At 45.3% G+C, this 17115-nt stretch overlaps 1 protein-coding gene across 1 annotated transcript in view; it reads left to right on the top strand.

The window, feature by feature from the left end:
• The first annotated feature begins 12441 nt into the window (after positions 1–12441).
• The window catches only part of SLCO3A1 (solute carrier organic anion transporter family member 3A1), a 144204-nt gene continuing 139530 nt past the window's right edge, over positions 12442–17115 (top strand). The window contains exon 1 of the mRNA XM_075714394.1: positions 12442–12606. Within this exon, the coding sequence (XP_075570509.1) occupies positions 12442–12606 (165 nt within the window). The remainder of the gene's footprint in view (positions 12607–17115) is intronic.

Below are 17115 nucleotides of genomic sequence, written 5' to 3'. Positions count from 1 at the left end.
CATCCCCCAGAAGAGTAAGAAGCTGTGATTTATGGTGAGATCCTCCCCACTGTGAAGGGGGTGAACCTGAACCTTACGTGCTACTCAAGCTCCCAGGCTGACCCTCAGTGAAAATTAATAGCTTGTATCTGTTTAATATTCCTTCCCAGTACATTGTCAAATCATTTCATCTGTGTTTAAACGGATGAGCGGTTTTCATCTTCAGTGTTTCCTTGTTCCTCTATTGGTTGTTATTAATCCTTTGCTGTTTGAAGGTGTTTTTAAAATCACAGAAGAAAGTCCTTCTGTTCATTGCTTTTATTTTTATTTCATAAGATTCTTATGAAGTTGGAGGTAAAGGACACACACCACATTAATGGATCTATGTTGTCTTGCTCCAACTAAAAAAGTGGACAACATCTATACATTTTATGAGTTATGTTACAGACGTGACAGTGTCATCATTTGCAGCTAATCAAAACCTGCCAGTTGGGCACAGATTTCCTAAACACATGTATCAGTATTATTTGTCATGCAAGTCATTAATTTAAAACTGATGCATCTGTTACAATCATTGGTGCTCGAGATGCAAAAGATCCATAGGGAGGCTTTCAGCTTTCCATTTAGCGCTAAAGCGGAACTGAACTCTATCAGATGTATTATTATTGTCATTATTATTTAATAATGCTGCCTCCCCTGCGTGCTAGCCACTTAACAGAAAACACGAGTACAGACCTCGTCTCAGATAGCTTGCCATCTGAGTGATGGACTAGACATCCAAGTGACAATAAAACACATATCACAAAGAGAATGGCCAGGATCCTCTTGGCATGGCTGTACAGGTGCTCAGGAGAGGCAGGCCAGCTCATTGGTGGACACAGAGGGATTTGGGGTTTGTTTTTGCTGTTGGAGCATAAACACGATGGTACAGCTGTGAGTTTTTAAAAATGGCATGATGGCAAAAAGATTCAAGGAGTGTATTTCAGCACTGATACTGTATTAGCACGGACACCAAAGTGCTCTAGAAAGAAAGAAGTATAATGCAATATATTGCAGATGCTAAATAACAGAGAGATGATAGACTAACCAAACTGCTGCTGCACATTCCCTCTTTCAGACTGGGTTCAGATGCTCTGCAAACACCGGGCAGTATCTAAGTCTTGCATGTCCTCAGGCTTGTATTAGCCATGCTTCCAAGCTCAGGAACCTCTTTATTTCAGCAGTGCTCATGACATCTCCAGAAGTCTGTCCTTGTGCTGTTTCCACAGGACTCACATGCCTGACTTCCAAAACAACTAGTCTGGCAGCCAAGGCTGGGACCTACTTATCTTTAGGAATGCACTTTCTTCATTATGCTTTGCAGGTTACAGAACTGCAGAGACACTGAGTTTCCAAGAAAACCTTATGTACATTAACCTCCAGCAAAGGCAGGGGACATTCTTTGTGCTTCCAGGTGACCCCTGGAGCCCAGTGATGGTCACATTCATCACCCAGCCAAGCTTTCCTCAGACAAGCGTATTTTGAACTTGTTCAGATCTTAATGAGTGATCTATGAACTATCAAATATTTCACATTCTATATGGAGCATTTGAGTTCCCTAAATGACACCATCAGCTGGGGTGACTGCAAACATCGTAAATAATCTCCTGAGTTTAATGAGTTACCATACAAGGAAAGGCTCGTCTACCAGGTAATGAGTCACAGCTTCACTTTCTTGTAGATCAGCTGAGACACTTGATTTACTGTGAGGGCTACCTGTATTAAAACTAATCAGAGGCTATTGAGGAACCCAAAACAGATCCAACCCACTACAATTTAATCTCCCCACAAATAAAATGTACTCATAAATCAGGGCAAGCATGTAAGTGTGCCCCTCTAATGCTTCTATTAGCAAAAGTAAAACCACAAAAAGCTCAGTAGGATGTGAAAACCATGGTAATGTTGGCAGTATTAGACTAATTCATAACACACAAGGAGCTGTAAGATACATTCTGCCCTTACAGCTGGCTAATTAGTCAAGATAGAGAAAGCAATCTGACAAAAATGTTGATGTCTCAGTTTCCATTTTGAAACTTAAAATGGACATATTTTTACATTTTTATTGAACTTCCCAGACAAACAGAGAAAAAGATAGGTAAAAGGTGTTAAAATTTTCATCACCGTTTTTACTTACTGAAAGAAGAATTCTGATAGAAAATAAAGTAAAAAAAATACACTGCTTTTAGTAAAAAATTACATAAAAAGCCAAGTTTCACAGAAATATGTGTATTTATTACAGGGAAAGCATCTCTCTCACTAAAAGACAACAGTAAGGAAAATATGAAAGAAATACTTTGATCAGATCTGGTAACAAGCTATTCTCAAGCAAATGACAGCATTAGTTCATTGATGGGCTATTCAGCTTGATCAAGAAAAGGCATGTTGATACAGCTGAATGGCTGCAGTGGAAATCACCCTCTTGAATGATCATTATCATATCATATTGTCCAGGTGGTAAATGAATATCCACTTAGAGGAGAGTGGAGACTCAGACTTTGTACTCAGGAGAGTGGTACTTCTAGAACTTCAGTCCACAACGGATCAGTTCAGCACTTCGGCAATTTATGTAAGTCAAAGTTGAATATTATCAAAGCCAAATTTTTTTTTACAGACCTTGAGTCTCATCCCCTTAGCAGATGTACACCTTCAGTGCTCTGTTCCAGAATTGCATTTTTTCTTTGGTGCTAACAGAGGAAAGAATCAAGATCCTTCTCCTTGTCAAAAGATTAATGATATAGGTCCACATGGAGGAAGTTATGCAAAAAAGTTTTGTTTAAGTCCACTGGTTGTCTTAAGATGGTGTACTCCACTTTGCTTCAATGTGATGTGCATAGACTAGTAATAATAGTAAATTATTACATTTAGGACAAAAATTCAAGGAAATAATTTTGAACAAAATCTGCATTCAAAGCCATCTCTCAGCTTCCACATACTGGTCATAAATCACTGAAAAGACATTTATGATTGATTTACAAGGAGATTTTTATATTACTATAGATACATAAAAATAACAGTCGCCTTCTGAACAACCATCCTTCATCCTAATTATGCAGCTAAACATATCCTTGGTAATTGATAGGATGTTTTCAGAAAAAAGACTTCAAAAGTCAGAAAGGAAGCTAAGGTATAGGTGCAAAGGTTGCTACTCGATGACGTTTACAAGTGGTTGTTGTTACTCACATAAGTCCCAGGCAGACCAGAAGAAGAAATTACTTTGCAGGACAATGTGAGAGCTAGAGTAGGCAATGGGAAATAGTTCCCGTCCTTGTGGTGACAGTATTGGTTGTGGTGGCTTTATGGCATCAAAGCCCACTGATCTCAGGGGAATACCTCTGAAAACAATGTCTCAAGGCCATTTCTTTTATTGGGTTAGGTGCTGTCTCTAACTTTCTTGCATAAGTGCATATGGTCTCCTCCAGAAAAATGAACAATTTTAGTGGGGAAGTAAATCCCATCTCTTGACGTCCCATTTTATGTATAAGAAGCTGGGACCAGTTTCTAAATCTCGAGGGGAGGGAAATTTAAATGAGTTGTGAGAGATTAGCTACCTCTTAATCCATTTGAACTAGCCATGCTGTTCTCTGCTGTGAGATAACTATTAACATCCAAACCTTCACTGCTGCACCCTCAACATTAGCTTGTGGACAACTCTTCACACTTTGAAAATGTAGGAGATGATAGAAACTGTGTCTCTTTCTCAATGAAAACTAACTGCTGAGTGCTCACCTGCAGATCACTACCTAAGCAGCAAACATTCACACAAGAGCATTCAGGATATTTCCTATAACCCAATTATTTTCTTTTTAAAATAGCAATGAAAAATGGGGCAGGAATATAACTTTGTTAAGAACCTGTCAAGCTTTTCCTCACCTTGTTGCTGCTCTTCATTTTGCTCCATTTTCTCCATGCTCAATAAATGCTTTTGAGTTAGCATCAGTTGAGGCTGTGTTTGAGAAGCGTCAAGGTAACGAGCTCACAAATCTCCTTTAATAACACCTTCCTCTCCCACACCCTGCCTTTTCTGGGGGGGGGGGGGTCCACAGAAGAGTTGTTCTGTTACAGCCACCAAAAATGTGGGCTCTGTTAGCTTTACAGTAAGTAAATGAATTGGGCATTTTTTCCCTGATGGCCTTGCTTATTTCACGGTCAAGTAGAGTAACTCTTTGTGGCCTTACTGAGGCACTATCAAATAACTTGTTTTTATTCTTTGACCTTTCATTGTGTTGCCCTGTTTTCATATTGGAGGTCAGTCTGAGAGCAAGTGAATTCTCTTTATCTTCCACTGACTTATCTGAGTTCCAGCGAGGTCAACAACTCCCCGCCCCCCTGCATTCCTCTGCCCTGCATTTTTATCATTACTTCAGAGATATTAGACTACTCCATACCAAACACTGTAAGGATCCTTCATAAGAGGAAGTTCCTGCCGCTAAGATGCAGCAAGACTCAGGTGTTCTTTGGATACAGCTTGCCTACAGATCCACAGGGAAGCTGCAGCAAGGTCTTCAGGCAGTCTGTTGCAGTGACTTCAGTAACGGTTCCCCCCACACTTGATTTAAGTGTTTATACCAGATGCCCACTGCCTTAAATACCAGTCAGTATACTCAGGCATTATGTATTACAACAGGGTGTTACAGACATTTCAGTTTCACATGCTTTCACAGACCCAGAGTAATTTAGGGATCCTGTTAATTCTAAAAGCTGAACCAATAAAGTACAGTAAGGGCTCATCAGTATTCTCCAGAATAAAAGAAGTTAAAAAACAATCCAACTCCTTTCTTGGGGTTCCTACTTGCTTCCCTTAGCCTGTGTGCAAATGTTTTGAGGACCAAAGGCTGTCAAGAATGATGAAAGTCAATTACTACAGGCTCTCTGAGTGCAAGACTGAAGAGGAGCATCTAATGTTGGCAAAAATGCTCACTATATACTCATACTGCCACCGGTTTTCAAAGGCACATTGTTACTTATGAATATGAACCCAAAGGATTACTATTCAACTCAGGGTTACGTGTCCAGTGAAAAAGACTGTGACTGACCTTATGGTACATGAAGGCATTGGTATAGCTAAGGTGACAAAAGGGTGTTCTTTTACATCAAGCTAGATCATCTGAAATTACGTAAGTATATAAGGTAACACCCAACAATACTGTTAGCTGCTGCTAAGAAGAAGCTATTGAATTGAACTGGCATCATGCATCAGCTGAAGGGGTAAGAGAATTCAGTTCTGGCCAAAAAAAGAGGTAATAAAAAGGCTGGTTTATGGGAGTTGGTTTTGTTTTGAGAAGCTACCACGCAACATCACAACACTATCAGTGCAGTTCCTTCCTTTTCTGTCTGTACCGCTCCTGCTTTGTGTTTGCTGATTGTCTTGATTCTTTCATTGATAGCACAGGACACTATTTTAATTGTCATCTGCTCAGTATTTAGTTTCAAGCTGTCCCATGAACACCTTTACCTTAGTTTGACAGAAGTAACATCCTCCACAGTGGCATACGGCAGGTCTCTCATCTGTGACTACAACGTATGTTACAGAGACTCTACTACAACTTCACCACAAAATCACACAGGAAAGTCACTTCCATTGGAAAGATCCAGCTAATCCAGCAAAGCCCTAAGCCAGGTTTTTACCAGCTCAGAGATGTTAATAAAATCTATTCTGCAAAGAGATACACCAGTAATTTCAATAAACTCAGGAACTAGTATCATGAGACAGATACATGCTGCACATAATGTCTAGAGAAAAAAATATGACTGTGTTGAATAAAGCAAGCACAAATGGTAGATTGAAAGCATTCATGCAAAAGCGCAAGATCCACAGAGAATATAGTCATGGACAGTAAATAAAAGGCTCCACGGGAAGTCAGTCTGTGCACCCACGGCTAGATTTCAAGATGCCATTGAGTATCTCTGTAAACAATTTCTTTATTAAGGAGAGAGTTTGCTTTACAAGTATTGGGTCTGTCAAGTTATTATCTAGCAAGAGGCGTCAGGGCACAACTGTTCAGTGTCTGGCTGGAACTCCACTTGTTTACAAAGTGCTTATAGCCCCCCTGGTCCAAAGCACTTTACGAACTTTCATATAAAAGCTCTGCTATATTTTGCTATTAAAGAAAGTTACTTATGAGGTGGAAGCACATGTAAGGAACAAAATGTTTTACAATGAGGGTGGTGAAGCACTGGAACAGGTTGCCCAGAGAGGTGGTGGAGGCCCCATCCCTGGCAACATTCCAGGTCAGGTTGGACGGGGCTGTGAGCACCCTGCTCTGGTTAAAGCTGTCCCAGCTCCCTGCAGGGCGATGGACTAGATGATCTCTAAAGGTCCCTTCCAACCCAAAGCATTCTATGATTCTATGAAATTGTGTCCGGCTAATACAAAAGAAAACCCCAAAGTAAGGGGTCAAAATTAAATCCCAGGAATGAATTTTGGGCTGATCCAGTAAGACTAATGCTCGGAGTTGGGCAAAAATGTCCACATGTCACTGGCAACTGCGACTGTGTGAGAACTTGGTGTGACCTCCTACACAAAAGATGGCACCATCACTCCTTGTACTACCCCACCACCTGGAAGACAAATTCTTACTGACTCCAGGGAACATTGCCTTCTGCTGCATCATCAGCCACAGATGAGTCTGGCCAAGAATATTTTCCAGAGTGTGACAGTGGCAAGAAAGCAGAACATTTGTAATAAGGTGTTCCTACGATGGGTATCTTAGTTGTTTCATAAATGCACATCAATTTATAAAACACAGACAGATGACATTCCCTTTTTCTTTGATTGACTAAATAGAATTATCTTCTAAAATTAAAACTTCAAGGTCTCATCCTTACAATAAAGAAAATAAATATTTTTATTGTATATTGACTTACAGTTTGGACAATCATTGCTTTATGAGATGCTGATTAACAGTCAGGAAAGTGGTAGTCCATTGTCCAGTAATTTGCTTTTCATTTTCTGATTCCGCAAATTAACTTTCCTACTAAATGAGGCGTTAGGCTGATGTCAATATTTGCAGGTACTTCACAATTATACTATGTTTGCTAAATGACATTGCTTTAATTCAAAAGTCATTCTGATTTCCATTTAGACCATGATCCTGCTGGGTGCTTAGTTCTCCTGTAAAAGTGTCACATGCCCTCAGGTCTCATGGAGTCAATGGCATTAGAGATTACTCAGCTGCCTTCAGATCTGAGTCTCATTTATTTGGGAAAACCGTAATTAGAGGTTAGGAGCCAGGTTTATGCAATGTAGATTGTAGACAAGTCATCCAATTCTTGTATTTAAGAATCTCCTCTCTTTTTTAGCTGTTTTCATAGCGGGAGATTTCAAGGTGAACCTGCACCTCTTGTTAAACTAATGTGTCTTAATTTTCTGCAATTTTTAGTCTCAGTGAGGTGTTCTCCAGCCTTTCATCATCTGGGGGAAGGAACAGATATCTAATCAGCTTGTCTGAAGGAAATGCCTTTTTAATGACTCCAAGTCTCCAGCCGGACTCAAAATAGCAAGCCAGTAAAGTCAGAAGTGTTTATAGAGAGAAATTGCATTAAAACTGTTAGCATTGTGGTATCTTGGAAATGACAGCTGCTGATATATCCACAAGCTGTCCCAGTCTCAACCCTCCTTACTGCTGTACACCCTTGGCTGGTGTGCATACTTATATCCCCAGTCTACACTAGCAGATGATTAAAATCCTTTTCTGTCACCTCCCTCTTGTACCAGCTGATCCGTAAGGGTTTTGCACCAGGGCATCACAAAAGAGAATTTCAAAGCCATCCCAAGGAAAAGCCTCTTGGCTAGAGTCTTGGGGTTTCTTATTTATTTATGTGTTCTTCTCTGCTCTTTGAACATATCTGAAGTTATTCCTCATTGTCTTAATACGTAAGCCTTCCCTCAGACAAATGCACCAAGCAGGACCAGCCAGGGGTGCAGATCTGGTGCCGAGGAGACATGATTTATGCTACATGCAAATCCATTTTGGCAGCACATGAGCTTTACTTTCATCCAAATGGCTTAAAGCAAATGAAAACTGGCCTCAACATGGCTGTACTGTCCTGGAAAGAAACCCAAATGGGTGTAGTCTGAGAGTGATATCTCAGACAGCTCTGCCTGATTTTTAACTTCACTGGCATAATTGTGAATGGAGCAGAATGCAAACCTCTCAGGAACGTTATTTTCCAGGACGTAATGCAGCGCTATGACATCCTCACAGTCAGGTGAAAGCACCTACTCTGCCAGATCAAGGGGCAGAACAAGTGCCAACCTGGCAGACCGGAGCAAGCATGCCCCAAAGGTGGCTCTCAAGATAATGTTCCTCATGCACTCCTGCAATTATGCCAGATTAACAGTGATTTGCAGCTAGGCTGGCACCCAGGGCCACAGGGCAGGAGAGAAACCCTAACGCCGCACTGTACAAACACCTGTCATAAAACCATAGCCATGGGGAAGGGCGAGGATGCAGACGCTTGGGTGAGTACCAAACTCTAATAGCTGCTCCTGACCTACAGCAGTGTAAAGGAGAGCAATGAAATATGCAATGGCCCTGCAGAAAATGTCCAGACACCTGTGGTGAGCAGTTTTGTTGAGAGAAGATAGTAGTTATGGTTGCAGCACTGCTTTTGTTGGGTTTTTTTAATACATACCACAGGACCAATATGTCTCCTGTGAGACCATTGTCTTCTCTTAGCACCTGGTCCTTGTTTTTTTCTGCTGCATCCTCAGCAAGAATAGGTACACTGGGTGCCCACTGCTGCTCCAGTGTGGCTGTACTGGATGAGGCACATATTAGCTCCCCGGACCGTAAAGTATGTCCAGAAGTTTTGGGAATACAATTCCAATGGCAATTGTAGAGATGCCTAATGATACAGATCAGCTGCTCACCTTGGCACATTTCACAGAAGAGGTTTCTACCAGATCTGCTTAAGGAAAATCATCCTCTACTGTTCCTCCTCCTGTTACCAACGCTGCTGATGGTTAAGCTTAGATTTTAAGTTTGCACTTGCCCCTTGACGTGTAGGATTTCGGTCGAGTGTTTCACTAAGGTCCTCACCCTTCATAGCTCTCCCTCAGTCCTTTTTCTGTGCTAACAATAAACCCCATATACCATAGGCACTGATTCTAGACGTGGCTGAAAAAAGTTATGACTGTCTAGTATCAAAACACACGAGTATGCAACTAATTTTCAGTAAGATTAACCACAAACAGGAGGAAAAAAATTAACTAAAGCAAAAATTGTTTTAGGAGGGTGACAGATCAAGAAAACTCCAGCTGCTAAGGTTACCCAAAGGTGAATGTTGACACAAGCCCACAGGTACTCAACAAGGAGACCTCCAGCAGACAAGATGTAATAAGACCGTCTCAGGGGAGCTGACTCGTTAAAGATTGTGGTGTCCAACCTTATCTATGGCAGCACGTTGCCTCCCAGGTATGAACGTTCAAGTGTTTATAAAGATCTGACAAGGTATCTGCAAGAAATTTAATACAAATGATTGTGGTGGGAAAAGTTGCTAATGCTTGCTTTGGTTGGGGAAACAGCTGAAAATTGCGTTGGCAAAACTACTGAGCCCTGAGGAAAAGGAACTATTGCAGCTATAAAGTCCGTTTTCATTCTAGGCTAATGATAATCCAAGAACATTAGTATTCCACACATGAGTCGTTAAAGCTGGGTCAATTTAGACCAGGAAAACTGTTTGGGTATCACAATAATTAACTATTAAATCCAAACAGGTCATTTGTCCACCCCTGAAGCACTCTACTCGGATCTCTCAGGAATGTGGTATGTTGAAAGGTGGCAGAAAGCAAACTCAGGTCTACTGACATAATTGAGTGGAGATGCAAGACCCTCATTCTTTCTTTCAGCAGAGCAATCCAGGAGGAATTTTTCTAAAGGAAGTGAGTGCAAGTATACAACATAAAGGAGAAAAAAATAATCCAGACATTCCATCTCTTCTGGACAGAAATTGAACTGATAATTGTATTCTGCTGCAATAAACTAACGAACCAGATGTTTCAGATAATTGGTATTAGAGTCAAATTTTTCTAGCAGCTGTTTTCCTTGTGAGAGACAAGCAGTATATCTGCTTCCTCAGCCTGGACAAACTCTTCCAACAGGATATCTAAGACGTGATCAAGACACGTGATGGCACTTGCATACATTATACATATATTCAAGGGCTTTAAAGCATTGACTTGAAACAATAGAAGTTTGCTTGAGTCTCCAGATACACACTTGGTGAGTTATATGAGTTTTCAGAGTTTTGCTGCCTTTAGCACCTAACCTAGAGCAGGCAAAAGCTGCATGCCCCCAAAGACCAGCATGCCCCCCAATTTTTTTTTTCAGGGAATTTTAAGACTTTCCCTGCCATAATTCTATATGCTCAAGTGTTTTAAGAGACACCCTCTATTTTCACTTATTGAAAAGTCTGTTAGATTGTCCATCCTGTTTATGACGCACCACAGCATCCATCTGGAGCAAAGCATCTGTCTAGCCATGCTAATTGAATTAGTCTGCAAATCTACCCATCTAGAGACAGACACCTTTCTAGCTTTCCGAATTTTTATAGCAGAGGTCCCTAAATAAACATGTTAGAAAGGAGATGAGCACTTTTGTAGCCGAAAGAGATTTTGAGAAAATGAGCTTTTTTAATTTTTGTTTTATTTTGGTGGAAGAACCAGTTTTCCCTGGATGGAAAACAAACAACTTATGAACTGGCAGAACCCTGTATGGATGAGCCAGTTTTTCATGACCTCATGCAAAAACCTTGGCATTTGAGGCCTCAGGTAGCTTCTAACGTGCATCTTGTGAGGTGCACAATGTCTGAAAGACTGATACGTATCTCATTAAAATTAAGACCACTCAGCTACAAGCACCAGACTGTTCTCCCCACTAATTGTTAGTGCTGCCTCAGGCTATCCATGTTGGAGACCGTGTCCCCAGGGTAGATGGGACGATTGACACCTGTTGATATGGCCCAGCCCGGCTGGAAAAGCTGTGGCGAGCCAAAGTTCAGCATGGGAGGGAGCTGCTGGCAGCTGATGAGCAAAGGGCACCAGCTGCCCGTGCCAGCTCTCTTGCATTTCGTACCGGCAATGATGGTCTGCAGCTCTGCTGGGGTAAGGTGCACCAGCTCGTCTTGGTAAAGACTCATCAAGCTGAGTGGAGACTCTGCTCAAGATTAATTTTCAGCATCATAGTTATTAAAGGTACTCCTATAAAAGAAGGCCAAAATAAAAAGCCCCCAAACAATGATGATATTTTGGGAAGAGAAACTAAAAAATGGGTGCTGGGAGGAAAAAGGGCTCATTTAAAATGTCAGTTCTCTCGACTTCCTGGTGTGACTGCTGATGACTGGCTTATGCCTTGAAAAATTAGGGTGTTCTCAATTTCCGTTTTCAAAGGCACCTCCCTAGGTATTCAGGAGTTTTGAAGCCTCAACCACCTTTGAAAATAAAATTTAGGATCCGAATCACGCAGTTATTTTTGAAAGATGTAACCTCTGTTTCCACTGGAAACTCTTCTTCTCAAAGGCCACAGACATCCCAGGACTAACTGGGTCAAGTATTTAAACTTCCACTGGATCAAGTATTTAAACTTCCACTTCACTGGAAGCCTAATAGCACGGGGAAGCACGGCAGCAGCCCCCAGCGTGGACCCAGAAATGAACTGGAAGAGCGAAGCAGATCGGGTTTTGCTATTACGCCAACAAGGAACGTGATCTGTAACCGCAGAAGCGACGGTCAGCGGTTTTTAAAAGGAGGTATCTCTTGGAATTCGGACTCGCGGTGGGAGCGACGGGAAGAGGCGGCCACGCGGCCGGGACACGCGGCCGGGACACGCGGCCGGGACACGCGGCCGGGCCCGGCGCAGCGCACGACGCCTGCCGCCGTGGGCTCTTGTGAGCGCGCAGCGTGTCCTGCGCCTGCCTTCGCCCCGTGGAGCGGAGCCCTTGCAGGAGTACGAAATGAGGGTGCCCCAGCTGGGGGGCGCCGGGGGGGGATGCGGCCCCGGCCCCGGCCCGCTGGGGGGCTGCTCCTCGCCCTCGCCCTGCGTGAGGAACTCCGGCCCCGCCGCGGGCTCCGGCCCGCCCGGGCGCAGCCGGCCCGGGGGCAGCGGGGGGCGTTGCGGCGGCCCCGCCGGCCGCGCCGCGCCTATCCCGGGACGGGGCCGCCCCGCCCGCCGCGGAGCCTCCGCCGGCGCCAGCCCCGCGCTTTCCCCCGCCCCTCGGCGGCGGGGGCGCGGATCCGGCCTGCGCGGGGCCGGCGGGGAGAGGGGAGGGGAGACGGGAGGAGGCGGCGGCGAGCTGGCCATGGCAGCAGCCGGCGGGCGGAGAGGCAGCCGCCGCGGGCTGCCGCTGTGACTGGCACCCCGGGGAGGGGGAAGGCGCGGAGCAAGCCGCGGGGCCCGCCATCCCGCGGCGGCGGGGCCCGGGAGGATGCCGGGGAAGCGGGGCTCGGCGGGCGGCGGCGAGCTGCCGGGGGCCGGCGCGGCGCGGCAGCGGAGGCGGCGGAGGAAGGTCTCCTGCTTCTCCAGCATCCAGCTCTTCCTGGTGTCCGAGTGCGCCCTGATGCTGGCCCAGGGCACGGTGGGCGCCTACCTGGTGAGTGGGGGCCGGCCCCGAGCCCCCCGCCCAGCCGGCGCGGCGGGGCTGAGCGGCGGCCGCTGCCGGGGGGGGGGGGGGGGGGGCGCGGGCAGAAGCGGAGGGGAAGTTTCCCTGCGGCCGGGGCAGCGGGGCCGGCAGCCCCCCCCGCCGGGTGGGTTTCACAGCAGCCCAGCGTCGCGGGGCTTAAATGACTCAGCAGTGCCGAGGGGTCACCCTGCTGCCGCCCCCCCCCCGCCTGCGCGGCGGCAACTTGTGCGGCCGGTGCCTGCACCCCGGAGCCCGCTGCGCGGCTCTGCGCGCCGCCGGCTTGCCGCTGCCGCCGGTGCCCCAGCTGGCCGGTGACTCGGGTCAAATGCCAGCCTTTCCAGCTCCTGCTGAACGGCTGCCGAGCAAATCTGGTGGAGCGCTGCCTCCGTGCCTCCCGCGTTCCTCATTTTCCTTGTCCTCGTCAAGTGATGCAGCGGTGTTAAGCGCAGCGGCTCCCTGAGTCTTGGCGTTAGGTAGGGAACCGGCAAAATGAGGCTTCGCACCGAATTCGCATAGCGAGGTGTGGTGTCGGAGGCAGAACTGTAGTAGAAAAGTTGGAAAGATGTCCATACGGCTGTGCTTGTGCCTTTGAGTACACGCCGAGAGATGCAGCCTGTGAAAATGAAGTGTTCTTCTTCCCGCAGATGTAAGTGTACAGTTGATTTAAATTTCTCAAAATAGCTTGCTGGATTTGAGAATTATAGTTTCCATGGAAAAGAAATGTATTCGTAATCTCTGAGGCTTTTTGAGGCCATACACGTAATATATTATACAGTAAGTGTAAGATCTCCGCATTCTGTACTTGTATTCAGTATTTAGCGCTGTTCCTCTCTCACATGCTCAAGCTACTTATGCAAATTTGTACTGAACGTGATCTATAATTTTTCAAGGTATGTGGCTAAACTAATCGTGGTTAATATTCCCTATTAATATGAAATGGAAATTAGCAGCCATCTCCATATAATGAAATGCATAAGTTTAATTTGGAACGTATTTGTAATTCCAAAGGAAACTACATCACATCTGTTGGGATGAATTCAGTAATTCTTATACCCTGTGTGAGTATAGGTGGGTATCGCTTAATTTGTAGGAGCCAGACAGGGACATGTCTCTTTTATATGAGTAACACCTTAGTAAGTAAATATATTGTTTCCGATGAGCTACTTGCAAAATGAGCATGAATGAGTCTGGGATAATCCTTTGTCAAAGTAGTGGCCAAGGAAGAGCCCACTGAGGTGATGTCACCCCATGGGCACCGGTATGCTGGAAATGTGTAGATCTGCTAGAGGACTGTATATCTGCACACTTCGCTACGGTGTCTGAGCATAGGATCAGCAGTAGTAGTCCCTAGCATGGCATTTTCCTCAAACTCCTTCGCATTGCTCTCTCTTCACCCACCACCTTTTAGCATTTCTTCTCCCATTTTCCCCAACTCTTGTGGCGTGCTTTGTACCGGAGTAGCATGCTCGCTCCCTCACGTGCACCCCAGCCCCACGGGATCGTGGTTCCCGGAGTCCTACCTCCCTCCTCCGAGGGGTTAACTGGACTGAGGTGTTGCTGTCCCTACCCTCTGCCATTCTCCAGGACTGAGTCCTGACCAGCGTGACATCAGGCCCCCACGGCCAGCCGGATCCACAAACAGTAACAGACAACTGGTCAGTGGCGGGGGGGGGGGGGGGTGGGAAAAAAAAAGAAAACTAAAACCAATCCCCAGCATGCATAAGCAGTGGCCCAGCTGCCCTGTGCAAGTGTGCCTCCGTTCCCTGTATAATTTATCTTCCGTCATTGCAAATACCGTGCAGCTCTTCGTCCAATGAACAGATGCAAATGTGGAATTATCTTTGGAGGGTAAATTTGTGCTTCAAGCGCATCGGGACGAGCGCTGTGCTTACAGGTGTCACGGGGGAGTGAGAGCAGGAGCAGGAAAGATGCTCGGTGGGAAGTGTGGAGGACCTGCACATTTTTGCAGAGCAAGTGTCCCGTGGGGCCAGTGCTGTTCTTAGGTGCTGTCTTGGGGGTGAAGTCAGTGGAGGCACTGCAGAGCTGCCCAGGTGTAACTGCAGGTGGATGTTGGTGTACCCAGGCTCCTGGGATGAGCAGCGGGCATCGGGCTCGGCGGCGGAGCGCTGGGCTGCTCCCTGAGGGACAAATTAGCAGGCGAGACAAAGCGGAGAGCAAACAGAAAGACAGACAAATAGGGAGATGCTGCAGAGGACAGACACAGTGTGTAGTTCTGGGCTGTTGAATAAACTACTAATTTTAGCCTGTCAGCAGCGAGCGAGTACTGTATTCATATTTCTGCTTTGCTTGGCCACATGTGTGACTTTCCCTAGTTATTTGTAGCTCAGGAAGAGAAACCTTTTTTTGCCTTATACCGCGACAAGTTGGTTTCCTCGTTTTTTGTCTGCCTTGCTCTGCACAGACCATAAGGGCAAAAACTCAGCTTGTTAAGAAAACAAGGCGGGGGCTTGGCTTCTTAGGAGTGATTGAAGAGCTCGGTTTTGATTGGGCTTGGCATCCATGTCAGTACATTTAGAAATGGATATTGTTCTTTCTTTTTAGAGATGTAAAAACTTTTTTTCCATGTTCTCTGCCCAATCAACTAGCAGCACCCACTTGAATATATGTACAAAGTAGACATTCATTCATTATGTGGTTTTGAAGCGAAGATCATTCACTTTTATTTGTTCATAAAACATTGTGCTTGCCAACAGGGCTTTATAAATAATAAATGCTGATAAAAATCTATAAAGTCCAATTCTTTTCCCACAGAACTCAGCAGAGGAAATACCCCAGGATGCCAAGAGTGGATGTCTATGGTTAATTAGTACGGTGTCTCTGAGGTTCTTCGTGTGAAGTTTTAGGGAGTATTTGATCAATGTCACGCTCCAAAATATTTGTCAATTATTGCGCTCGCTGTTTGCAAAATGCACATGTTCCAAAACGATTTGGTGCCATATCCTGCATAGTTTATGCAAATGCAAGCCTGCGCTGCTGCCTTAATTTCTGGGGCTGCTGAATACACCCTATTATTTGCATATTCTTGTAAGGTTTTGTGTATGCATTTATTTGGCTTCATCTAATTACTCCTGCGTGCTTTTGGAAACTTGAATTTCCCAGCAACTGCAGTGGCAGCGGGGAAAACGCTGCTTGTAGTCTGCAGGCATTCCTGCTGCAGAAGTTACTCAGGGTTTTTGCAGCAACTTTTAAAAGCCCTGATGATTTCCACCCCCGGTTGCTCTCCTGCAGCGTAGGTCCGTGGATTAAAGAGCTGAGCGTTACTAGTGCAGATGGCACCAGGAGGGAAAGGCTGGAACCTCCGTTTTCCAGCCGGAGCCTTTCAGGCGAATGCAGCAGTGTGATCAGTCATGCCGGCCGTGCAGCGATGAGGATTTCGATAAGGCTGATTCACATACCTTGGCAACACTTCCCTCCCTGTCCCCCCCACCCCTGAACTGCTGCGTGCATTATATTTTGGAATATTTTAACTGGTGATAACGTTCCAAGTCCTCCTGACAGTTTATCGCCGAGGCATTTCATCACCCTGCCAGTCAAACCTTTTGCCTAGCCAGTGGTGAAATCATTGCTTTAGCAGAAGGTGAAGAGCTCTCGGTTTGACAGCCACAGTTTGTGGAGCAGGAGTGCAATTTAATTTTCTCTCCCTAGCCTTTAGCCTCGGCTCGCTCCGGTTCAAACTGACCTAGTTGCAAGCACCCAACATCTGCCAAAGTCACGGGCTTCTTTAGATAAAGGGCATGCATATGGGAAGTGCATTGAGAAACAGTTATTTGGTGGGCTCCGGATAGCTGTTTTTACAGAGCTTTACTGAGATGTCTCTGTTTGCTGCAGCGTTGAATGCAGCTATTCATGTGTTTTATCAAGTGATAGAGGATGACTGGCCTGATCATGAGATGGAAAGGAAAATAATTGGTCCCTCCCAAGGAGGGTGCATTGGTGTTTGCATGGGAATGAATGCCAAATTGTTTCTTGTTTTGCTGAATGAAAACTTTGAGCCACGCTTAACTTCCCAGCTAGAGCTTTGCCCGTGCAGCAGCGTTTGACTGCAGCCTGCAAAAGCCCTCTTAACGTGTCTGCAGTAAAAATAGTACCATGTGAGTCCAGGTGGGACTGTGTGTGTGTATGCGGTCTCTGAGACAGGCTCCTTCTGTTCAGTTTTATAGCTACTGGGGTTTGGGATATTAGTGAAAATTTTAAAATTCCATATTCAGGAAAAAAATAAGTGTCAAAGATAAATACAGAAGTTAATCACCAAAGGGTTCCTGCTGGAACAAACAGAAATAGGGGTCCTGTGAGGTGGACACCAGGGAACTGAGGGATTAGGAGCAGAATTTGTCTCTTGGATTTTTAAGTTGCTTTGGTGCGCAACCCCTTTCCCTCCCGTGTTAAATGTGACAAATACAATACTGTTCTCCTGTTACAGAAAGCAGTTGTCTCCTGTTGTAGAGACCCAGTCAAACC

Source organism: Pelecanus crispus, chromosome 7, assembly GCF_030463565.1.
Source record: "Pelecanus crispus isolate bPelCri1 chromosome 7, bPelCri1.pri, whole genome shotgun sequence".
In the NCBI taxonomy this organism is placed as follows: Eukaryota; Metazoa; Chordata; class Aves; order Pelecaniformes; family Pelecanidae; genus Pelecanus; species Pelecanus crispus.
The sequence above is the reverse complement of the archived record's forward strand: the minus strand, read 5'-3'. Positions and strand labels throughout refer to the sequence as shown.